Below are 26,677 nucleotides of genomic sequence, written 5' to 3'. Positions count from 1 at the left end.
AGCATAGAAATGGATTATATTTGACAAAATGTACTAAAACAACAAGTGGAGATGCTTTCTCTAAAGTAAAATAACACAAAGTGAAGCAGATGGGTGGAATAGAAAGGAAACAATCAGTAGGCATGGTCCTGTCTAACATGTCCCTTTCTATAGCAGCTCAGGGAATGATACAGAGGAAGCTGGCAGTGCCACATTACTTTTATGATGATGCCACAGGATATTGCTGCTGCTACATCTCAAGGAGACACACAGAATGCTGGAATCTCAGTCCCTACAAGAAGTAGAGATGGCATAGAAGGAAATCCCAGCACTTCTGCCAGTCTTTAATATACACACTAACAGCCTATATTCTTTCATCACTGTTTTATATCATCCAATGTTTAGCTGTTCCCCTGCATATCTCTCGATGGTGCCCATTCTCATGTTAGATGATAAATGTCTGATCGCTGGGGGCCCCACAAACAGCCAAGAGCTGTAATCGGCTGTCTCTGTCATTCCCACAGACTTTGTATTCTTGATAACCACTTCAAACTGCTCATTAATATAGCTCTGCAGGGGGTTTGGGACCCCTGTTCTAGTGATCTGTGGGGACCCCGGCGATCAGACATTTATCATCTAAATATCCATTTTGGGAAAACCTCTTTAAGGCTAAATTCCTCTACAGACATAAGCTACAACTCTGTGGGAAAATCGACGTTTGCTACATGCAGATCTGGCGGCAGACTGTGGATTTTAAAAACTGAAACAATCCACTGCACTCGCTAGGATGTAGAGCATTGGCAAAAAAGCCAACTGCACAAAGCATGTAAACATGACCTTAAGGGTCCATTCACACGTCCGTATGTGTTTTGAGGATCCACAAAACACGGACACCGGCCATGTGCCTTCCGCACATCGCCAGCACTCTCATAGAAAATCCCTTTTCTTGTCCGTAATTGCGGACAAGAATAGGACAACATCTATTTTTTTTGCGGATGGGAAGTGGACAGCCCATTCCAGCCCTATTGAAAATGAATGGGTCCGCACCTGTTCCGCAAAATTGCGGAATGGATGCGGACCCATTTTGCGGATGGGTGAATGGACCCTTAAGAGATGGGAGAGGGGTCCTGTGAACTTGCCAACCAGTTGTGAAGGGATGGGACTTAGGCCCCTTTCACACATGAAAAAAAAATGCCACAAGCAAAATTCATCCACACACTGCGTAAAAAAATCTGCAACATAAATTGACCTGGCGGGGAGGATTTGAAATCTGCACCATGTCTATTTATGCTGCAGAATTGCACCCTTTGTAATGCAGGGAGTGAAATCCTATGTAAATCTGCGACGAAACCGCAAGTAACACATGCAGATTTTGCCACAGACCCATTTTGGATTTTGCTGCAGAATCTCTGCAATTCCGCCCCATGTAGTCGTACCCGTGTACAGTTTTCATGAGGGGAAGTTGTCTCCACTGGAGCTTAGAAGAAAATGCAACGTGACTGCAGCGTATGTGCGGTCTTCAGTCCATGCTGTGTTTCTGAAATAGGCTAGGTCTACACGACGACATTTGTTGCGCGACACATAGGGCACAACTACACTGCGACATTTTGTTGCACCAATGTCGCGCGACAATTTTTATAATGGTAGTCTATGGTGTCGCACTGCAACATGCTGCGACGCGACAGTCGCAGAGAAATCTATCTCAAATGGATTTTCTGCAACTGTCGCGTCGCAGTCGAAGCATGTCGCATGTTGCAGTGCGACACCATAGACTACCATTATAAAAATTGTCGCGCAACAAATGTTGTCATGTAGACCTAGCCATAGGAAAGTGTGAATAGGGTTTGATTAAATCTTATTCACTACAATGGCATTTATAGCATCATCATAAAAGCAATAGAAGGTGCTGCCAAGTCTCGTCTCCAACTGGTAGATATACCCAACCATCACTATACCGTTGACTACAGAAACAATGATGGCAAATAATGAGTGAATTAGTGCAACATCTGTCTAAGCTCATCTTCTTAATGTCGGCAGTGTAGAGGGTCTATGGTATCATGCAAGGGTCACCATTGTTTACAGAGCAAGCATTTAGGTAACTTTGGTACATGAAGGACAGCTCCGCACTGTCACGCTGGTTTACCGTGGCTTAGATGAATGGTCGATCACATAATCAATAGAAAGAAATCATTTAAGACCGTAACCTTTCGAGCCAGCAACACATGACTGAAGGAGGAAAATGATGAACAATATGACATGTTATGTGGTCAGGCCAGCTGACCTCACCCATCGTGTCAGCAAACTTTTCAGGGTGGTTAAGCAACTTTCTAAGTAAACTGGCAGAAGCGGCACACCCAGATAATGGTGCAGACTAAACTTCATGAAGAATCCATAAAAATCAGGAAGATTTACAAATAGCATTAGAATCCATTTTTAAAAAAAAAAAAAGGAATTAAACCTTAGGAATCAGAGGAGGTGGCAAGAGTCTCCGTAGATATAAATAACAAATCTACACTGCACCTGTACTCACAAATTGGATGATATAAATTATTTTCCAGTAAAAGGGGGAAAAAAAGGGGAAAAATGAAAACCCAAGAACATATAAATACAGCTCAAAATACAATGGCAGCTAACACTTTATTACCACATACTTTGAGAATCATTGTCAATGAGGTATTACATAAATGTCTGGAAATGTCCTCTTTCTACTGGAAATATCGGAGGCCAGCAACCAGAAAGAATTTCTCTAAAAAGACTTCAGAATCAAGAACCGCAATGTGGGCTGCTCGCCCGATGAGAGAGTTTGCTGTGTTAGGTAACGCGTGAATGACGTCGTATCGCACTAGATTGCAGTCTTTATTCTGCAGAACAGGCAAGAGGATGTTTTGGATCATTTCCGCATACACGGGTCCTGGAAGACAAAACACATGGCTAGTCAGTATTTCTGCTGGTTGTACATCAGAAATGGTAGAACTGTCTAAATGGGGCAACTGTTGCAGGGGGGAATTCCACATTTGTCAAAACAGCTGAGAAAGTGTTAAAGGAGTTGTCTTAAGATTTAAACTTACTGATCCAGTGGGGACCCCTGTGTCTTGGTTTTGCAGATAGGTGATACGTTTAAACCTTGTGCCAACCCTCCTGGCAAGACCAGTTACCCATCTAATGTTTATAAGCAAATGTTAGGCTACATTCACATATGCAATGTGAACTGTGTCAGCCTGATCCAGCAGATGAACAGACTGCCGGAGATCACCGTATCTGGCACTGCTGGAAAGGGCCGTGGACCTGACAGGGATCTGGCAGCTTGGCAGCATAAATGCCAGCTTTAGGCCAGACAAAAAGTTGTGTATGCAGGACTTTTTGTCCAGCCAAAAGCGAGCACTTATGCTGCAAAGCAGCTGTATCCCCGTCAGATCCCATTGTAATCAATGTGAATCCCGTGGTGCTAGGCCCTATCCGGCTATGCTGGATAAAGTGAACTCTGGCAGTCTGTTCCTCTGCCAGATCAGGCTGCCGAAATTCACATCACATATGTGTACTTAGCCTTAGGGAAGAGAAGAATTGGGTTATCGGTTTTTAACATGTCAAATCCTTTTGTTCTTGTGAGATGAGCCACTGCCAAAACGAGTCTGGCAGCAGCTTAAGGGGTTCTCCGGGAATTAAGAAAAGAAAATTACTGAAAATACTTAAATATTACTTTATTATAAATATATTCCCCAAATACCTTTTATTAGTTATAATGGCTCGTTTTGTCTGGGGAGCAATCATTAGGGGAAATAAAATGGCCACCGTCCTATTAGTACACACAGAACCTATCCTAATCACACAGCAGGACAAGTTACTTAAGAGCACTGAGCTAAAGAGCTGCCTCATCCTCCTCTCTGCTCTACTTGTCAGGAATTATGATCCTGAATACAACTGATATGATCTTAAGCTGAATGTAGGAATGGAGTTCATGAAGAGACATGAAGTACAGAGAGGAGGGAGTGGATCTGGATAATGAGCAGCAGCCTCCATTACCACAAGCCCCACATTACTACAGTCTGTCCTGTCCATCCTCTCTGTACTTAACGTCACCTCATGAACTCCATTCCTACAGAGATTCAGGAGGATCTTATCAGCTGTATTCAGGAGTATCCCTGACAAGCAGAGCAGTGAGGAGGATGAGGCAGCTCTTTGGCTCAGTGCTGTGAAGTAACTTGTCCTCCTGTGTTATAAGGACAGATTTTGTGTGTATTAACAGGACGGCGGCCATTTTATTTTTCCTAATAATTTCTCCCTACACAAAACGAGCCATTATAACTAATAAAAGGTATTTGGGATATTTAGCTATATATATATATATATATGAAATAAAGCCATATTTAAAGTATTTTCATTTTCTTAATTCCCCGAGAACCCATTTAAGGGCCCTTTACACTGGCCAATTGTCAGCCCAGATGATTGCTAGCAAGCGCTCATAGGAATGCTTGTTAGCGATTATCTGGCAGTGTAAAGGTGCCGCTGATTACCTGTTTGTCGGGTAATCGTATCATTCATGCAGTCACAAAAATCGTTGTTTGCCAGCAGCAGATTGTGCTGTGTAAACAGCATCTGCTGCTGTCACACAACATGTCTGTATGGGGACAAGCCATGGCATTAGCGATCGCTCCTCCCCATACTGTGAAGAAGATGTAAATCCAGTGGTCTCCTCCACTGGTGGGCAGGCACTTGTCGGGAAGGAACGCTTCTTTCTCGACAATTGCCTGCAAAATTGGTACATGTAAAGGGGCCTTAAGTCCACTCTGCCCATTGACAACATATGTATGAGCCTGCATATGTATGGGGGAGTCAGGAGAGATGGCTTTCTGTCAAACAAGCATTCGGCCAACAACTCGGTGTATGGGCAGCCTTAGTGTCTTATTGAATGAAATCATGTATGACAGACCTTACCTGGGGCAGGTTCTACACCCATCTTATATATGGTATTTCTCTGGAGTCATTTTGAAGAATGTGTCAGGTATCATTCAACCGAATGACAGCTGTACATAGTTGTAAAATTCATGTGATATACAGTAGCATGTTTTTGGTATTTACTACAACCCCTAAAATGTATACTCATTGTCGTTTGACTTGTCATACAGTACTTACAGATAATATCCCAATATATACTAAGTTTTGGTATGTTATAGGCATATACTTTATAGCTGTAAAATGCATCATCAGGCGCTGCTATTCAGACCTGACAATGCTCTATATAATTAACCACAACACTGCCACTGGACTCACATTCACTGATAAGCCACCATGAATTCTGCTCCATGCTCCAGCTCTGACAAGACCAAAAACCAACTGATCAGAAGCTCACCTGACTGTTTGTCCTTAAGAGCAGTTTTGCACATCTCAATACGAGCTGAGTGGTAAGGAACATATCGATCCTGTAAGGAACTGACCAGAACAACATTTCTGAAGTGTTCCAGCCCTAAAAAACACAAAGCAGATAATAAAGGAAGAGTAAGCTAAGCGGTAAGAACTAGTGTGAAAGATCCCATACAAGTGGTAGCTGCTTGCCCTGCAGTCATGACCTTAATCTCCCATTCTCTGTACATGTATGATTAGCTTAGCAGAATGGGAATGTTTAGGGGAAGGGAGGCAGATGGCTCCACCAAGACAGCTTTTTCAGAAAGGAAAAAACTAAATAAGAAGAAAATAATTCACAATGTATCCTTCCCCAGGAGCAGAACCAAGAAAATCAGACAGCCCCCAACTACACATTAGACTGTCAGAGTATCCAGGGCTGCTGATTCACCTGTGTTAAAGCATACACTATGGGGGTCATTAAATACTATTTTAATGCCAGATTTTGGCATAAAAATAGTCGCAAGTCCCCTTTTTGATTGGCTGTGTGACAATATTAAGTTCAACTGTTGGGCGGGACGGGGGCATTGGGGGCAAAGCCGGGACTCCGGCACCAGCAAATTTACTAAAGTACGTCTGGAAACAGTCGTACATGTTGGCGAGAAACGACGTCAGCCTGGGGCTTTTTCTGCTAGGCATGCGGCTGCCTTAGACTAGCAGTCACCTCTCCTGACATGTCTGGTTTAGTAACTAGTTCTGGAGCATCTCTTCTTATAACTCAATGTTGTTCCATTCCTCTATTATTCCGACTAGAAGTTTATGAATAAAGTTACAGCTGGGGGAGGGGTCTCTGCACTGTCTTACACTACCTTTATTCAGAAATAATAAAGAAATAGCACAACACAGTCATAAGACTAGATGCTCCAGATTTGTAATTACAGTAGTTACTAAACCAGACATGTCAGGAGAGGCGATGGGTCCTCCTTAAGGTGCACTTATTCTCAGATTATTCTGCATTGTTTTAATGTAATAAGAACACTAGTCCTGTTTTATCCTGTGAAGAAGAGATTCCAGAAACATAGAAAATAATTTGCAATAATCCATGATTTCATAAACATCACAAAGTCTAATAAATTAAAAAGGGTTTAATCCTGACAACTGTGGCGCCAAGAGGCCATTTTCTTCCAGCCAATTAATCATTAATCATTGCTGCAGTGTAAATACTGGACTGAACACTATATCACGGGCAGCAGTATGCGGCCCATCCATCATTCATCACACAGCAATAAATATAGCAGGCCTTCAGAAAATACGACATTGGACTTCTTTTGGTCTAGGGAGATTTTGTATAGACTTTTTTAACCCACCTGATCTGCCACCACTTAAGGGGGTTGTCCGGATTCAGAGCTGAACCCGGACATACCCATATATTCACCCAGACAGCCCCACTTATATGAGCATCAGAGCATTTCATGCTCCGATGCTTTCCTTTGCCCTGCGCTGTATCGAGCAGGGCAAAGGCATTTTATGCAGATCAGGTGACGTACCGGGCTCTCCATAGGGACTGCCAGGCGGAGGCTTTCCCCCAGCAGTGAGCCCTGTGACGTCAGCGGGACTGATGGGAGGTCTTTAGCACTGCCCTAGCTTGTAAAACAACTAGGGCAGCGCTAAAGCCGGCCCATCAGAGACGGTGAAGTCACCGAATACACTGCTGGGCAGCAGTGTGTGGTAGGTAAACAAACAAGCCCTTGCCCCTTCCTATGCCCTCCCCCCCCCCCCCCCCCATGCCAGGCCCCTCACAGGTAATATACTAACCCTGCGCCGATCCTGGTCCCCGCACCGCCACTGCTGCTTCTCCCTGCACATGGATGAAAACAGCCAATGGCAGGCCGGTACGGGGACGAGCCTCCCTAGCATCGCGGGTGACACTAGGGAGGCTTGTTCCTGTCTGCAATTGGCTGCTCTCCTTGACACTGGATGTTTTCATCCGTGTGCAGGGAGGAGAAGCAGCAGCGGTGGTGCGGGGACCAGGAGCAGTGCCGGGAGCGGGCAAAGTAGATTACCGGTGAGGAGCCCGGCACATGGGGGGGGGCGGGGGTTGAGAAATTGGATAATCCTTTAAGTATTTACCATTAGCCAGAATATAGGATATTGTGTAGTACCTGCTTTCTTGCTTAGCTTGTACAGGAAGGTCTGACGAGGATCAGAGTGATCTCTGCACGTTAGCTGTAAAAGTGAGCCCGACTTTTTCCACTTCTGCATGAACCACAAGCCTGGACCACAAAAAAGATGAGTCACTTTGAGAAATAAAAGTTGCACGACCTTGCACTAGGGCTGAGTGATTAATCACATTATTTTGATTAATTTGCCCGTTTTTTGGCTTGCAATTTCAGTTTTACTTAATTGCCCAATAGTTTTTTTTTTTTTTTTGCAAAATGGCGCCCACTTTGCTTCTGGCAGAGGAAGGGCTGTGGGTAATATTTTATGTTAAATGCTTCACATTCGCGTATTGATTTTTGCCCCCCGCCCAGCTTGGTTTGCTGCCAGTGGGAAGTTATTGGGAGGAGTTGAGCATCTCTGGCATGAAAAAGCAGGGGAGGAGTTGAGCAGTTCCGGGCACATGTGAGGGGACCTTAACATTTTGCACCTTAAAAAAGATGTTGACTGGACTGTCCGCTAACATCCTGCCTGCATGTGTTGGGCTCGGGCTGAAGAACGCTCACATGGGAGGAGGTCATTATGTCTGTGATAGCAGGAGCATCTGCTGCACTTGTCCCCTTGCTGTCAGACTTGAGCTAGTAGCAGTCCGTGTGGGAGCCAGTGTAGTCCGTCCGCATTTTTTGCGGCCCCATTGAAATGAATGGGTCCGCACCGATTCCGCAAACTTGCAGAACAGCTGCGGACCCAAAACTACAGATGTGTGAATGGACCTCAATACAGCCAGTAGGTCACTAGGAAGGTGCAGAGGACTTAACTGTTAATTGTCCAGTACTGTTTATGTAGTGCTGAGGAGCAGGGTGGGCAGAACAGAGGACCTGGGCGGGATAATGGGTGAGTGGACGGAGCCTCTAGGTGCTGATTTTACACCCACATAGCACCTAGAGGCTCATCAGCATATTATAAAAGTGCTTATTTTATCAGAAAAGCTGCAGGGAGAAAGGTAAAAAACACACTGTTATGTAGTGCTGACATTACACATCGCTAATGTCAGTCAGCTACATAACAGTATTTCTGGTGGTAGAAACCTTTTAAAACAGAAAAAAATTATCAAGATTATAATGGAAATCGTACATAAAGTTGACAATCGAGATTTTTATTTTTTTTGCCCTAATTGCCCAGCCCTACTTAGAACCATGTTTTTAAGATCTGAAGGTAATAGTTTGTAATTGAATGATTGAAATATAGGCTATCAACAATGATGATAGATAGGTAGACAGACATGCTGCAGATACTGGAATGAATTGTGGAGATACCACAAGTTATCCTCGTGTATGGCTTTCCTCAGCAGCATTCATTTACAGAGTTCACAGATATAAAACAAGTCCCTAGGTGCTAGGAAAATGAGAAATATGAGGGACACTAATGCAAAAAAAGGAGGATTAGATGTGGTCTCACCTGTATTAACAAGGGCACTGCTGTTGTAAAGGGTACCTAAATGCGGACCGGATAAGGACAGGAAAGTGTGCAACTTGCCAAGGTAGCATTTGAATCTTGGTCTTGAAAGCACAGACCTTATGATTAGGTTTCCTAAGGAGTGACCTATAAAGCTAAATGAGGACAACAGAACAGGGTTTAGCTTCTTAAAAAAGAGCACACTTATAAATATCTTACAGCAGCACGCTACTCGGTAACTGTGCTGTGGCATCACATAGAAAACACAAAGAGGGCACATAAGTCTGTTCCCACGTGGCGAAATGTGCCATCACAAACTTACATGAGGCAAATTCACAGCACTTCACAGTACCAGGAAAGTAGATCACATCACAAGAAATCTCATCTACCACGCTGTGGATTTCACCCTTTGCAATGCAGAGGGTGAAATCCGTGGCAAAAACCTGCAAAGAAATCTCCAATGCCAAAATTGCAGCAAAATACACAGTGGAAAATATGCAGTTCAGAAAATGGAGGCATAGCAACATAATTAAAAAAAAAAAAATGCTTTATTATATAAAACTGAAACAAACAAAGAAAGTAGACATGTTTGATATCATTGCGTCTGTAACAACCTGATCTACAAAAATAGCACATAATCTAACCTGTCAGATGAATGTTGTAAAAAATAAAAAAAACTGTGCCAAAACAGCAATTTTTTTGTTACCTTGCCTCACAAAAAATGTAATATAGAGCAATTAAAAATCATATGTACCCCAAAATAATACCAATAAAACTGGCACCTTATCCCCTGGTTTCCAAAATGGAGTCACTTTTTGGGAGTTTTTATTGTAAGGGGGGCTTCAAATGGGACATGGTGTCTAAAATCCAGTTAGCAAAATCTGCCCTCCAAAAACCATATGGCGCTCCTTTTCTTCTGCGCCCTGCCGTGTGTTCTTACATCAGTTTATGACTACATGTGGGGTGTTTCTGTAAACCGCAGAGTCAGGGTAAAAAATATTGAGTTCTCTTTGGCTGTTAACCCTCGATGTGTTAAAAATGGATTAAAATGGAAAATCTGCCAAAAAAGTGAAATTTAGAAATTTCATCTTCATTTTCCTTTAATTCTTGTGGAACACCTAAAGGGTTAATAAAGTTTGTAAAATCAGTTTTGAGCAACTTAAGGGGTGTAGTTTCTACAATGGTCAAATGATAGTATAAAGCCACGGCACTCCAATATTTCTTTATCTTCTCTACTTTATTGCACCAAAAACAGCAACGTTTCGACCTGGCCGGTCTTTAGCAAGCTCACCACGTTGCTGTTTTTGGTGCAATAAACTAGAGAAGATAAAGAAATAATGGAGTGCCGTGCCTTTATACTATCATTTGACGTTTGTGGGGACCAAGAGGCCGGGACCCGACGCTGCAGGCACCGCCACAGATTGGATCAGCTGGAAGTGTCCGGTGAGTAGTGCTGTCTTATTGCTATATTGTTTCTACAATGGGGTCATTTATGGGGGGTTTCCACTATGTAAGCCCCACAAAGTGACTTTAGTCCTGAACTGGTCCTTAAAAAGTGGGTTTTGGAAATTTTCTTAAACATTTTAAGAATTGCTTCTAAACTTCTAAGCCTTCTAACTTCCTAAAAAAATAAAATGACATCTACAAAATGATGCAAACATAAAGTAGACATATGGGGAATGTTAAGTAATAAATATTTTATAAGGTATCACTTTGTTTTAAAAGCAGAGAAATTGAAATTTTGAAAATTGAAAATTTTTCAACATTTTTGGTAAATTTGGGATTATTTTATAAATAAAGGTGAAATATATCGACTCAAATTTATCACAGTCATGAAGTACAATGTGTCACGAGAAAACAATCTCAGAATGACTTGGATAAGTAAAAGCGTTCCAAAGCTATTACCACTTAAAGTGACACATGTCAGATTTGCTAAATTAGGCCTGGTCAGGAAGAGGGCAAATGGCCCGGATGTGAGGTGGTTAAAGTGTACCCCCCAGTTCTAAACAAGTTTTCATAATTGAATAGTACAGGTAAATTTAAAGAAACTTTGTAATATATGTTATTAAAGAATTATCCTTATTCCTGAACTTCTCATGCTATTTTCCTCATCTTTCTCTTCACTCAGACTCTTATATCTATTAGTATAGTCTCAGTCTGCAGCCTCACACACAAAAGTCTATGAAGAAGGGAGGAGGAGGCTGCTGCCAGCTAGTAAGTGATTTATTACTCTGAACAGTAGTAGTGCCTTATCTTAGGCTGAGTTCACACTTCACATATTTGATCAGTTATTTCCATCAGTTATTGTAAGCCAAAACTAGGTGTGGGTCAAAAACACAGAACAGGTGCGGATCAAATTATTACACCGGCTATCTGAGTAGGCGTCACTACTGGTTTTTGCTCACAATAACTGATCAAAATAACTGTCCAAATAACTGATGTGTGAATGCAGCCTAGTAGAGTGAAAAATGCAAAGTGTAGCACAGTTAAGAAATTGCAGTTTGTGTGTCTCTCACCCAGCAGCCTCCTCCTCTCTCCATAGACATCAATGGTAAAAGTAGGAAAGAGCAAAGCAGCTTTATAAAAACAGATTGAAGCATTTTTCTTTAATAAGAAATATTACAAAGTTTATTACATTCAACAGTACAATTTATTTATGAAAAGTTGTTCTTATAACTAGAGGTACTCTTTAAGTGGGACTATACTGCAATTTACTGCACAGTAGGAGGCTGGAGTATTGCTATACAAAGGAAAAACTGAGATACACCATCCTTGAAAATAACTCTTCAGGGGAAAAAAGATGCTGCAAACAAATGGCAGACCCTGCACCCTGATCACCATTCATCTCTAATATGGAGCAATTTTCTGGAAATTTACTGTTATTACTAGTGTTGAGTGAATCCCGAATTTCAGGATAAATTCGATTTGCCGCAAAGCCGAATTTCCTCATGCTTCGTGGTAGCAAATATCGTTGCTCACTGTTATTTCACCCACTACTTACAAAGAGATGCGCTTTGTGAGAAAGTAATTTATCACAAAGCAAATTTTTTTTTTTTTTATTCAGCAAAGCAGCCTAATCTAATTTTGGAATACTTAGCTCATCTCTAGTTATTACTATTCTTGTGTGTTTTACTAGATATTACCACTTCTTCTATGCCAAATATAACAATTAAAATGTCTAGCTGCGTTCCTTCTCCCTGGCTGTAGCGCTGTCCAATCGCAGCGCAGAACGTCACAGCCAGGGAGAAGGAACGCCCAGGAGAGAATCTGATGTCTCCTGCCAATGCTCAGATAGTAGTAATTAGCATACGGGGCAGGAGACAGTAACTGGGCCACAGCGGGCGAACGGAGCGGCACCCAGGAATAATAGTAAGTGCAGGGAGATCCCTGGGCGCCGGTCTATGTAGCCTGCTAACTTAAAGTCCGAACCCATGAAAGGTCGTCTTTAACCTTTAATACAGGAGGCAGGCGGCAGCAGAATCACATAGCCGGCACCCTGCCTCTAACAGGGAGCTGCGATCAGCGGCAGTTAACACATCAGGTGCAGCAGTTCCGATCGGAGCCCCAGCAGTGTAATCCTGGGTCTCCGATCGGTTACCATGGCAGCCAAGACGCTACTGAAGTCCTGGCTGCTATGGTGAGCTCCCTGCTGCTGTGTGCACAGAGCACAGGGCAGCAGGGAGAGCCCTATTCACCCTAATAGAGCTCTCTCAGGGTGAATAGGACAAGGGATTAAAAGATCCCAGGTTCTGGCCCCTAAGGGGGAAAATAGTTATTAAATAGAAAGTAAAAAATAAATAAAAATTAAGTATAAATCACCCTCTTTCCCAATTTTACATATAAAATATATAAACAATAAATAAATAAACATATTACATATCGCCACATCTGAAAAGTCCAAACTATTAAAATATAAAAAAAAATCTATGCTGTGAACACCGGAACAGAAAAAATAAAAAATAAAAACTGCGCAATTTGCTATTTTTTAAAATGCAGAATGCACATGGCTTTTTGGGTGTTTTATTTTTTTCATGTGGTATTGAATGGTATCGAGTATCGCAATACTTTTTTATGGTATCGAAATCTAATAAAAAATTCAGAATGCATTAGGGCAAAACTGATCCGTTTTGGACCGCTTCTCAGAGCCCAAGACGGATCTCACAAACGGAAAGCCAAAACGCTAGTGTGAAAGTAGCCTTAGGTGATTTAATTATGTATATTATTGCAAGACACGTTACCCTCAATCACATGTAACAACTATAATAGTTTAGTTTAGACACTATTACTACAAATAGGATCTTCCTGACAACTGCTTCATTATGTTAAGTTGATAAATACCAACAGTATAATGGTAATTTACAGGATATGAAACTAATTACATTTTTAAGCAAATCATTCCAAATATATTATAAAAACAGAGCTGCCACTTATCCCAGATATAGCATGGTATTAAACATTGCTGAATGTTACAGTAACTCGTGAAGTAAGTCACTTCAGCCAGCAATGAGGTGCTGCTTACTGGCAGTGTGCCTTCTAAGCCTTTGTAGCCAGTGAGCAATATAGTCGTCACTGCCTCTTACCTGATCCTGGAAATGGCTAGATTGTATATTTGGATATACTGTATAATTTCATCTAGGAGACGATCTGTCATTGAATCAAAGTCAGCAAAGGTGTCATTCTGGGAAGAAAGCACAAGATTAATGTATGTTTCCTCTGTACATCTTCTGCAATCATGCTTGGATATAACTGTACATTAAAATTCAAGCTCTGGTCACACAGGAGTTATGGTTTCTATTTTTACCGGATTGAAGCCAGGTCTGCATTGAATTCTAATTAATCTGTTTTTTCTAATGTAGCAGAATGAATGAAATAACAAAGCACATAGCAGCATCTGTGGATTAGTTGACCATAGCAGAGTCCAGATCCTTTGGAAAATGAAAGGTGGAATCTGATTGGTTGCTACGAACAAGTAAACCAGTTCTACTTTGCACCAGTTTCATAAATCTCCCCCAGTGTGTCCTATATAGCTACAGATCATGTTTTTTAAGAAAATAACTTTAAAGGGAGTCTGTCAGCAGTTCTGACTATGCTAAACTACTGACAGCACTAGGTAGGGCCTGGGGGGAGCAGGACAAGCATTTGTGGAGCAGTAGTGTGAACATGTTCTTTTATTCTGCCAGATTCTGCTCCTGCACGTGCCCAGGAGGTGGATCTTCACAGTGAAGTGCTCTATTCCCTTCACAGCCCCTCCCCGCTCTCAGTGACCAACCATGAGCAGAGGGAGGGGGGCTGGGAAGTGGATCAATGGAGAAGGCAGAGTGCTCTCCCTCCGTATTCCAGGATTTTAATTTTGATACACTGTCCTCAGGATAGCGATGTATATCTGATTGGCAGGGGCCCGGTACCCTGCAATGCCAGTCAGCCGTTTTTACACCGTTCCATCTACTGTGCAATGAATAGAGCTGGTTACTGCAGAGCTGCTCCCATTGCTCCATCTACTACAAGGTGTACAGAGCTGTGCAGTTCCAGTGCTGGATCTACTAGGAAACTGCTGATTGGCAGGGGTCGGGTGACAGACCTATCCTGAGGATAGGCCATTAATATTAAAATCCTGGAATACCCTTTTAAGGAGCAGATAAGACTGAGGCTATGCAACTATCTTGACCACGACATCCATCGCACGACCAATAATGAGGTAATGGTCGGATAGAGGCCTTCGGTGGGGGAAAGGATCCCTATATGCATATATGTGTGTGTATACACTGGGAGCTTTTCCTGCCATACATGCCCCACATGGGGCTTTGATGTGAACAATTCCGTACAATTGTGACATTAATAGACTTTCAGAAGGATGCCGCTACCATATCTGTATTTGGGCGATGAATTAGAAACTGAGAGGTTAAATTAAATTAGGAATTCCCAGCAGTTTTCTCAATGTAGTACTAACGCTTTAGAAACAAGTTAAAGGTTTTGAACTGCACCTGGTTTCTCTCCGACATAAGGAAATCTTTTCGCCCCCCAGGAAGTCCAAGTTCTATGTATGTTCTTACCAACCGAAGGTCAGCGCTATTACCTGCAAATAGATTCGCATAGAAAAAGCAAAAATCAATTTTCATGTACATATTGTTCTGCACGTCACTGCATGGAAGGAGGTAAACAAGTTAATTTCCGATCATCACACAGCTCCATTTACCCTGTGCAGTTACACAAAATCAGAAAGCAGTCAGTTTTGGGCACTATCCTGTTCTATTCTGACTTCTCATTGGCCTTCTTCCAGATAAGAGAAGCTGCATGACAACAAGTATGGGTCCAGATTTACCAGACCAGGGAGCTATCCTTTGGAGTTACATATTGAAAGGATTTCCTTACATTTGATGGAAGCTATGATGTATACAAGCCTGATGGAAGTTGGGTGAATGCTGGCCAATGGATGTGTTTGACATACAGTATAAGCCAGGAGCTTCCCCAGCACATACGACAAATGGACACTCCAAGAGCAGTGTGAGATCACCCTAACCGACACTGTTTTCTACTAACAGAATAATAACATAAAAATAGACTAAAACTAAAATAGCCTTTACCATCTAGTCCATGGACACAGACAATCAAATGGATTCCCTCATCAGAGCTGTCATCCTCCTCCATGCTGAAGTATGGAACTGTGGATGCCAAATGAGGCACATCGCTATACAAAAAACCTGGGAGTCGCAACTGCTTCAGTTCTTCTTTGGCCTGCAGGAATCTAAAATAAGAGAACATAAATGACAAGTGATGACAATGAAGGCACAGCACACCATTCTAATGGGAAATATATTACGGAAAACATTTGTTGTTGTGGGGTATCTTTTTGAAGGGGTTCTCCAGGAATAAAAAAAAATTAAAAAATACTTAAATATTATTTTATAACAAATTTATTCACAAATACCTTTCATTACTTAAAAATGGCTTGTTTTGTCTAGGGAGCAATCATTAGGAGAAATAAAATGGCTGCCGCCCTATCAGTACACACAAAACCTGTCCTAATCACACATGGGGACAAGTTACTTCACCACAATGAGCCATAGTGCTGCCTCATCATCCTCTCTGCTCTGCTTGTCAGGGGTTATGATCCTGAATACAGGTGAATCTCTGTGGGAATGGAGATGATGAGGAGATATGAGAGGAGGGTGAGGTGTGGCTAATGAGCAGCAGCACTTGTTTACAGTCTTCATTACCACAGCCCCACATCACCCCAGTCTGTCCTGTCCGTCCACTCTGTACTTCATGTCTCCTCATGAACTAAATTCCCCAGAGATTAAGCTAATGTTCTTATCATCTGTATTCAGGATCATAACCCTGACAAGTATAGAGGATGAGGCAGCTCTTTACCTCAGTGTTGTGAAGTAACTTGTCCTCATGTATGATCAAGACAGGTTTTGTGTGAACTAATAGGACAGCGCCCATTTTGTTTCCCCTGATGATTGCTCCCCAGACAAAACGAGCCATAACAAATAATGAACGGTATTTCAGAATATATTTACAGGTAAAACTCAAAAAATTTGAATATCGTGCAAAAGTTCATTTATTTCCGTAATGCAACTTAAAAGGGGTGGCATTAATGCAACCTAAAATTTGAATATTGTGAAAAGGTTCAATATTCTAGGCTCAAAGTGTCACACTCTAGTCAGCTAATTAATCCATATCCCCTGAGCAAAGGGTACCTGAGATTGTGACTTTGGGGTTTTATAAGCTGTAAACCATAATCATCCAAATTATAACAAATAAAGGCTTGAAATATCTCGCTTTGCATGTAATGAGTCTATCTCATATGTTAGTTTCACCTTTTAATTGCATTACTGAGATAAATGAACTTTGCACGATATTCACATTTTTGAGTTTCACCTGTATAATAAAGTAATTAAGCATTTTCATTTTCCTAATTCCCGGAGAACCCCTTTAATAACCGTCCTTTGTCTTTTGACGGCGGTGCAGGGCCTCAATCTGTGGCAATGTCTTTTGGCGTTGCTGCAGTGCCAGGGGGTTGAGGGCTGCAAGAGTGCTCCTGCACTAAGAATCGGCTGCTGCTAACAGCATTGATCAGCCATGATCAAAGGACACTCCCTCCTAAGATAGCATATAATGGGCGATACATAGGCATATACAGACTGAAGCTGCTAGGTGTAGGGCGCTGTGCCGTCCCGGGCACTGCATCATCTGTGTGAGGGCGACATTACTAGGGGATTTGGGGGTGAATTTAGAGGCTACACAGTGTGAGCGTGCACCAGCGCTTTTATTGAACACTGTATAAAGCATTTCTGCCCACTCCTTTCCCTGGAAGTAGTTTTGTCCGCCCTGTGCTCGGTCCTTCTTTCTTTATTTGTGGATGCATCACATCATAAAATTGGTGGATGCTCTACAATTGATAGGGGTTTATCACCTTGCAAGCTAAATTTTGGCAGAGATACCTCCTCCATGTACCCCGCATAAAGTGATAGGGGTGGGAGTACATTCTGACCAGAATTAGTGTCAATTGTTGCATTTATAGCTATACAAGGGATAACCCTTATTGTGAACATTATTTTGCATAGGAATTCACTCTCGTTCCAATTTTTTAAGGTGTATTAATAAAGTTCAACATTTTAAATATATACACACACAAACGTTCTATTGTTCAGTGATAAGTGTATACATAGATAGCTGTACAAGGGGGAGGTGTTATCGTCGCCATCTTCCGATCCTGGCACTGATTATATCCAACTGGCTATGGGCATAGTCACATGCACCGCTCCAACCGATAACTGGCTTCAGCGGTGACCTGCAGCTTGTGGACACATAGCCAGCAGGTTGTAAACAGTGCCGGGTTGGAAAATAGAGAGAGCGAAGGAGGCGTGGACCAGGTAAGTATGAATCTTCTGTTTCAGGGGCCATGCTGCAGGAACTAAGAAATCATTTTTATTGGCAAAACTCCTTTAAGCAGCTAATAAAGTAGAATAAGAAAATGTTTAACACCACTGTCCCTATAATGTATTAAAATAAACTTAAATGACTATTACAATTTAAAAGCAACATCTGGCAATAGCACTTTTTGACAAAAAAACAAAAAACAAACACAGCAGCTATGTACTATATGAGTCACTGAAGCATAAAGGGGTTACCCCATAAAAAGTATTACTATACAATGAATAGGGCATTTCAGATGAAGTATTATTGCAACATACATGTAATATAATGCCATTTCTTTTTTATGTACATTGGATTTTTTTACTGGTGACGCCCCCTACTGTTATCCTTCTGATCCACCTTCTCATGCATTCAGAGGTGGACTAACATGCTCAGTATCTTCCCTACTCTATCCCTCCTCTTATTTTTTGCATACTGGCCTCATAGAGAAGCAGGTGAAGTAGCCCAGACATCTTTCTTTCATTTATCCCTACTTCTAAATTCATAAAAGTATCTCTCTCTCTCTGTAGACAGTGGAGAAGGAAACTGTGTAGGCATTACATACCATATGTAAAGGCATGGCCGTAAATGTTCGCACCCCTGACATTTTTCAAGAAAATTAAGTATTTCTCACAGAAAAGTATTGTAGTAACACATGTTTTGCTATACACGTGTTTATTCCCTTTGTGTGTATTGGAACAAAACCAAAAAAGGTAGGAAAAAAAGCAAATTGGACATAATGTTACACCAAACTCCAAAAATGGGCTGGACAAAATTGTTGGCACCCTTAACTCAATATTTGGTTGCACACCCTTTGGAAAAAATAAAAATGAAATCAGGCGCTTCCTATAACCATCAATAAGCTTCTGACACCTCTCACCCGGAATTTTGGAGCATTCTTCCTTAGCAAACTGCTCCAGGTCTCTGTTATTGGAAGGGCACCTTTTCCCAACAGCAATTTTAAGATCTCTCCACAGGTGTTCAATGGGATTTAGATCTGGACTCATTGCTGGCCACTTCAGAACTCTCCTTTTTGACGTATGTTTGGGGTCATTGTCCTGCTGGAAGACCCAAGATCTCGGACACAAACCCAGCTTTCTGACACTGGGCTCTACAGTGCGACCCAAAATCCGTTGGTAATCCTCAGATTTCATGATGCCTTGCACACATTCAAGGCACCCAGTGCCAGAGGCAGCAAAACAACCCCAAAACATCAATGAACCTCCACCATATTTCACTGTAGGTACTGTGTTCTTTTCTTTGTAAGCCTCATTCCGTTTTCGGTAAACAGTAGAATGATGTGCTTTACCAAAAAGCTCTATCTTGGTCTCATCTGTCCACAAGACGTTTTCCCAGAAGGATTTTGGCTTATTCAAGTTCATTTTTGCAAAATGTAGTCTTGCTTTTTTATGTCTCTGTGTCAGCAGTGGGGTCCTCCTGCGTCTCCTGCCATAGCGTTTAATTTCATTTAAATGTCAACGGATAGTTCGTGCTGACAAGGATGCTCCCTGAGCCTGCAGGACGGCTTGAATATATCTGGAACTTGTTTGGGGCTGCTTATCCACCCTCTGGACTATCCTGCGTGGACACCTTTCATCAATTGTTCTCTTCCGTCCACGCCCAGGGAGATTAGCTACAGTGCCATGGGTTGCAAGCTTCTTGATAATGTTGCGCACTGTGGACAAAGGCAAATCTAGATCTCTGGAGATGGACTTGTAACCTTGAGATTGTTGATACATTTCCACAATTTTGGTTCTCAAGTCCTCAGACAGTCCTCTTCTCCTCTTTCTGTTGTCCATTCTTAGTGTGGCGCGCCCAGACTAAGTGAACTTCTCTCCTTTTTATCTGCTTTCATGTGTGATTTTTATATTGCCCACACCTGTTACTTGCCCCAGGTGAGTTTAAAGGAGCATCACATGCTTGAAACAATCTTATTTATCCACAATTTTGAAAGGGTGCCAATAATTTTGTCTAGAACATTTTTGGAGTTTGGTGTGACATTATGTCCAATTTGCTTTTTTTCCTCCCTTTTTTGGTTTTGTTCCAATACACACAAAGGGAATAAACACGTGTATAGCAAAACGTGTTACTGCAATACTTTTCTTTGAGAAATACTTAATTTTCTTGAAAAATTTCCAGGGTGCCAACATTTACGGCCATGACTGTATCTCTGGGGCTATATGTGAGGGACTATTTTCTATGTAGATCAAAAAGGGGTTAACAATAGCTAATTGCAATGCATCCTGGGAGGTGCAGGTGCTTTAATGAGCTGCTGGTCACCCACAGACAGGAAAGAAAGTCCTCCAGATAAGTGAGTAAATGTGTTTTAAAAAGAGTTTTAAATTGGTGAGACAATTAACAATATCCAACCTCTCCACCTCTTTCTTTGTCAGATAAAACAATGTAATCAATTTAATGAAAATGTTGTCATAGGTCTGGGAGTGAATTGATAGAAATATCAGGTAAGATATTTTTACAGCAAAACCACAGTCATATTTCAAAATATGAAAACAGGGGGGATGATACTTACGCTAGCATTAATGGTTTTGGAGAGCTTTCATACCAAGCAATAGATGTTGACGTGTCAAACAGTGCACCACCAGGTTGCTTTGTAATAGTATCAGATGTATTCCTTAGAGTAAATGCAGTGCCACAAGGGGAGTCTTTTAATGTATAGGAAAAGGATAAACAGCTAGTCGTGCAAACTCCTGGCATGGTCATGGCATCTTTAAAATATTCAGAACCAATGTGTTCAGATCTTAAACATTTGTTATTTGCTGAATCATGGATAACTTCACATTCAGGATCTTCTGACTTGTATAGTGGGCCATCAGTTTCCTCATAATAGCCATTTTCAATCATTTCTTCATCCTGTTCCTCCTCATCATCATCTTGCAGAAGTGGGCCAGTTGACTGCAAATTTGAAAGTTCTTTTTCAGGAGTAACATATCTAAGGTCATCTGCAGGGCTGATTTCAGAAATATCAGTGCTACTCTGAGAACCAAAATAATTTTCAACCAAACCTTGTTTCACAATGTCTGTGCTGTTTGTAGAAGTGAGTTTAGCAGCAGGAGGACTTCTACTCACGGCTTCAGACAAGTCCTGCTTAGTATCTTTTGGTTCCACACCAATATCATCAATAACAACTGAACCAGAAACCACAGATTGTTCTCCAACCACAATAACCTCTGGATCAAGTGAAACACGGGAGCTATAAAGTACGGTTTCTGGAATTTGAGGTTCTCGAAAAGTGGTTATAGAACCTGGCAGTGGAACCGGAATACTCTTTACTTCATTTGGAGTTTCCTCATCAGAAATAGCAAACTGGAATAGGTCTCTGATGCTTGAAAGGGAGGAATGCACTGGGATATTTTCACTTTCTGAAAACACAACACATTGAGGCTGTGTGAGAATGTTGGACTTTTTAAGATCAAACTTTGGCACATCAACACTCCCCAAGTCTAGGACAGTCTTGCTATCTTTCACCTGGCTCTCAGGTACAACTGAGATCTTTGAACTTTCATCTGGTGAAAGTTCATCATCGGATGGCAAGGAATTAATAGATGTCAAAGACGACTGGATTTCACTTAGGGCACTCGTGCTTTCTGTACAGTGGCTCTCAACAGTAGTTTTCAGATTAGATTCTGGTTTGAGCAATAACTGTGAAAATACTTTATCAGATGAAACAGGACCATGCTCTATTACATTTTCCAAGCAGCATTCTGGATTTGGATGAGTCGCAAAAGAGCTTGGTTCACTTTCTACACCGGAATCAGAAAATCTTGAAGATGCACAGGTAATGCTAAGATCAGGTAACTTTATTGTATCCCCACTCACTACTATGTGGATCTCTTTTGAGGTAGGATGTGGCTGGTTTTTTAGCTTCAAGAGTGAGTCTCCATTTCCTGATAATTTTATATTTGTATCTACTGCCACATCCTTTTCAAACACTGAATCTGTCTCCTGTAATGGTGTTACTCCACCAGGCAAAGCAGGAAACCCATGTCCTGGAATTCCATCCTTAATGGTAACATCTCGCAATACCTCAGACTTGGAGGAAAATATAACCGTTACTTTTTCACCTTCATAGGAGTTCTTGGTACTTGGCTTCACCTGTATTGTCCTGACTCCTGAAGGTCCTGTGGATTGACCAACACTGCCCCTTTCAGCTTGTTGAGGCACACTGTCCATTTTCGCGACCACAGTACCTGACTGTTGTGTGCTGGGAGAACCTGAAACAGTGGAGAAAGCGATTAGATTAGCAGAATCCAAGGGGCTACTCTGGTTTCCCTTGGAACTCTCGCCACTTACAGAAAGTGGTTTGTTTGTGACAAGGTTTGAAGGCAGAGAGCTTTGTCCCTTTTGCCACGTGTGCACCCCAGACAATCTGGTGTCACTTGTTGGAAACCCTTGACTAGAGTGAGCTCCATCTTTATGACAATGTGAAGGCCTGCCTTCAAATGGTTTAGACATAACCTCTGCTGTAGCAGCTTTTAAACATTTGTAGCTCACTAAAACCACAGAGTCTTTAGAATTCTGCTTAACTATCTTTTTGGGATTTTCAGGTTTCATTGTTCTCATTAGTTTATTTCCTTTAGCTTTTGACTTATTGTCATCTTCATTTTTAGACTTTAGCATTTTAGCCTGCTGCTTTTCACCTTCTAGACACCAGTGTGGAGCAGAAACTTCAGAAGCGACTTTTAGCTCTGGGCTGACAAGACCATAAACGTATCCATCTTCACTGTCCGCTTTTTCCATTTTATTAGAATCCGATTTTTGAAGGTTATTAGCACCAAGCCAAGGCCCATCTAAATCTGCAATGTGAAATAAAAATTTAAATAAAAACATTAGATTTTCCCAGCATCCTACCACAAAATATAAAGCATTTAGTCTGTTGTTGATAAACACATAGAGCTAATGAATTAAAAGACCGATATCTGTGAAATTCATTGCAATTTTTGCCCATTTCTTTTACTTTGATTTACAATACTTAAACCCAGTTTTTAGACCTCTGAGCAACAACTAGAGTAAGCACTAATATAAGAACACAAATAAAGATCTCATATAGTCTTACATAAGAATCATAAAGCACCACATTGTGCATCTGAGCAATGTCATTTCAAGTTGTGCTGTACAGTTTCAAGATATCACTTCTGATTTCACACAGAATTTGGTAAGGATTCTGCACTAAAATCCATGTGAAATCACTTCCCATGCACATGAATGGGGTTTCTGCAACCCACTCACATGGTATGGAAAATTTCCATGCACAGTTTCTGCGGTGCCACAGAAATAAGATGCAAGCTACTTACTTCCGCATATTCCAAGTTCCAACTGCACATCTACAGCAGAAATCCAAATGCTTATCTCGGATTTGTGATTAAATTTGGCAAGTGTGAATATACTCTTAGTGAATGCAAAAAGCTTTTTCTATACTGAAAGAAGTGACCACAAATAAGACTCTGCAGGACTAGAAATCATAGACGGTAAAACATTTTGGGGTACATACAGGTGAAACTCAAAAAATTTGAATTTTGTGCAAAAGTCCATTTATTTCAGTAATGCAAATTAAAAGGAATTGCATTAATGCAGCTTAAAATTAGAATATTGTGAAAAGGTTCAATATTCTAGGCTCAAAGTGTCACACTCTAGTCATCTAATTAATCCATACTCCCTGAGCAAAGGGGACCTCAAAATTGTGACTTTGGGGTTTCATAAGCTGTAAGCCATAATCATCCAAATTATAACAAATAAAGGCTTGAAATATCTCGCTTTGCATGTAATAAGTCTATCTAATATATTAGTTTCACCTTTTACGTTGCATTACTGAAATAAATGAACTTTGCACGATATTCTAATTTTTCAAGTTTCACCTGTGTACCTGGTGTCAGGAAGTTTACAGGGGTTTCAATCCCAATAGGAGTTTTTGCAGCCCAGAGTCTGCATCAGCGCATCTAAACAACTAGTTGAACCAGTAAGAGATTTGCCTGCAGAACGTGTGAGAATGTTGTTATCTCATAAAACATGGATTGAGATAAAACTTTACCTTTAATTGATCTGCTCTGAAAGTGATTTAAATAGATTTTATATTTTTACATAGTCAAAAAAGGAAAAGGGGAAATAGGCCAGAACAATGGCACTGAGCTAACATAGCTGCCTGGTGGACAATAATCAACCCTGGCCACCAAATCTTAAATATCTACACAGTGGAGATTTATCAAAAAGGAAAACTGGCTTAGTTGCCCATAGCAATCGATCAGATTTTATTGTTCAGAGCTCCTTTGGAAAATTAAAGTTGGAATCTGATTGGTTGCTATGGGCAACTAAGCACATTTTCCTTTAAACCAGTTTCGATAAATTTCCCCCAGTTTGTCCTTAAAGAGGACCTTTTCATGTTTTTTTTTAAAGTTTAGATAAATACCTTAACTTGCTGCCACCCTGCCTGTTTTATCAAATATCGCTCCTGCGCCCTGATGTGCCCCCCTGCAGTTTTCCCGCTCAGTATGTTAATCGGTCCTTCTCCCTGGCTGTGTTGCGGTCCAATCACAGCGGAGAGTGTCACAGCTAGGGAGAAAGGAAAGCTCTCCTTTTTTTCTCCCTGTATGTATACAGCCCATTGAGAAACCCTGGCGTCTCCTCCTCCCTGTACTGATGCTCAGGATTAACATACTGAGCGGGAAAACTGCATGGGGGCACAGCGGGACGTAAGAGCGATATTTGAAAAAAAACAGGCAGGGTGGCAGCATCAACGAGGGGTACTCCACGAGGAAAGGTATTTATCTAAACTAAAAAAATAAAATAAACATGAAAGGTCCTCTTTAAGTCAGTACCAGAATAGAATTAAAAACTGCTCATGTTTTGATAAAATATATAGCAACATGGCCCATCAGGAGACTAACAATGGGCAAACACAATGTGAACTCAGCTCCTCAAATCCTTAGCATATAAACTCTTTGTGCAGAAAATAGGGTGGAACAGTGATGACGTAGATGGGGATATTTTCAAATACCTGCTGCCACCCACATTAGCAGCACACTGATGATGTGAACTGATATAAAACAACTCAATGCTAGCAGGGCACACCTAAATGCTAAGTTAAGGGGTTCAGTGCATCGCTCACAATGAAGAAATGGTCCTGCTTACCAGTGATGGCCAGTTCGCAGTGTTCGCCAGCGAACACATGCGGGCTGCCATCTTTAGTAAGGTAGACTCACCCGTCCGGCGATGCACAGGTAAGCCCTTACCTGTGCCGCGAGCCGGTCTGAAATCAAATGCGGTCAGTTCTCGGAACTGCCTGCTCCCGCTGACCTCATTTGATTTCAGACCGGCTCGCGGCACAGGTAAGGGCTTACCTGTGTATCGCCGGACGGGTGAGTCTACCTTACTAAAGATGGCAGCCCGCTTGTGTTCGCTGGCGAACACTGCGAACTGGCCATCACTGCTGCTTACTGCCTTTGGCTGTATACATTTCTCATCCAGCAGTGCAAAGGTTAAAAATGTAACTACTGATAGTGCCTGAGCTCCCAACAAAGAGCCTGAAGGATATTTTTCTACATCTCATACAGTTAATGGAAAAACCTGTCCAGCAGTCAGATAAAAGGCATAATGGATATTTCCATACGCTGCCATAACCTGTACATACCTTCTGTAATGTAATCTAAATACCTATCTTCAAAAATAATTGGCAGAACGTTAAAGTCTCCGTCCAGCTCACAACACTCTATGGGCAGAGGTGGAAGAGAACTGAAGTAAGTGGAACTCTTTATAGCAGTTGACATTTGGAGGTGACTTTGGGCGCTGTGGAGACAAAAATCAAAAAACATCAATAAGTGATTAAGAAATCATAAGGTTAACCAATAACATATTTCATTAAAATATGAAGCAGAATATACAGATTTATCATATTGGTAAGGTATAACTTCCGAAGAATTATAGGGAAGTGTTGGATATAGAATGTGCATCCCCTGTAGCACCCAGACACTGACTTGAATAGACTCGGGGCCATTTATTGCAATGTAATCACTCTTTTACACACTTCTGACCACGGGTATAATACATTTACAATTTCCCAAATTCCAAGCTGATAACTTATAAGAAATCTATAATTTGCATACTCACTGCAGTTCTTGGTATGCCAGGGCAGCTTGTCTAGGATGCTCAAGGCAAAAGAAAGCTTCTGCAAATCTACGGACCTAACAAACAGACAGGGAGACAAGTAGTGACAACACTGCATACAGTCCAGTTTACCTCCTCAAACACTGATGACATATTGCAAGGATATGCCATTAATGTCACAAAGGTGCAGGCTCCACCGCTGGGACCTGCTCCTATCTCCAGAACGGGGACCCTGAAGTGAAGAAGAGCACACTGCGCACGTGCGGCTTGCCTCCAATTCACTGCTATAGAAGTTCCGAAAATAGAAAAGTGAGCGCTATTTTCAGAACTCCCACAGATGTGATTAGAGGGTGGCCGCACTTGTGCTGTGCGCTCTCCTTCACTTCAGGTACCTCATTCTGACATTGATGGCACATCCTTGAGACAACCCCTTTAAGGATGCTGTCCAGTTTGGGCTTTAAATGGGTTTTCCAGGACTTTATCATTGGTGACTTATCCTTAAGATAGGTCATCAATATCATATCACTTGGGGTTCAATTTCAGGCACCCTCACTGATCAGCTGGCTGTACAATGAAACTGGCACCAGAACATGCACAGCCCTGTACAGTGGGTTAGTGCCCGTGAATGAATAGTACTGCCGGTCTCTCCAAGTCACCTGAATGGGAGAGAGCTGCACTACCACCTACTGCCACTAACCAATGTGCATGTTCTGGT

General features: G+C 41.6%; 1 protein-coding gene across 5 annotated transcripts in view; it reads right to left on the bottom strand.

Annotated features, from left to right (window-relative positions):
- Positions 1-1,716: 1,716 nt before the first annotated feature.
- The window catches only part of FAM135A (family with sequence similarity 135 member A), a 98,371-nt gene continuing 73,410 nt past the window's right edge, over positions 1,717-26,677 (bottom strand). For 4 of the 5 annotated variants that reach the window (XM_040428634.1, XM_040428632.1, XM_040428631.1 and 1 more), the window contains 10 exons: positions 25,966-26,039; positions 25,490-25,644; positions 20,378-22,661; positions 15,510-15,670; positions 14,910-15,001; positions 13,509-13,606; positions 8,932-9,083; positions 7,479-7,589; positions 5,327-5,440; positions 1,717-2,890 (listed from right to left, as the gene is read on the bottom strand). In XM_040428634.1, coding sequence (XP_040284568.1) covers positions 2,685-2,890; positions 5,327-5,440; positions 7,479-7,589; positions 8,932-9,083; positions 13,509-13,606; positions 14,910-15,001; positions 15,510-15,670; positions 20,378-22,661; positions 25,490-25,644; positions 25,966-26,039 — 3,447 coding nt within the window. In that variant the 3' untranslated portion in view covers positions 1,717-2,684. The remainder of the gene's footprint in view (positions 2,891-5,326; positions 5,441-7,478; positions 7,590-8,931; positions 9,084-13,508; positions 13,607-14,909; positions 15,002-15,509; positions 15,671-20,377; positions 22,662-25,489; positions 25,645-25,965; positions 26,040-26,677) is intronic. The other variant, XM_040428636.1, reaches the window with a different exon arrangement.

This window comes from Bufo bufo, chromosome 4 (assembly GCF_905171765.1).
Source record: "Bufo bufo chromosome 4, aBufBuf1.1, whole genome shotgun sequence".
In the NCBI taxonomy this organism is placed as follows: Eukaryota; Metazoa; Chordata; class Amphibia; order Anura; family Bufonidae; genus Bufo; species Bufo bufo.
The sequence above is the reverse complement of the archived record's forward strand: the minus strand, read 5'-3'. Positions and strand labels throughout refer to the sequence as shown.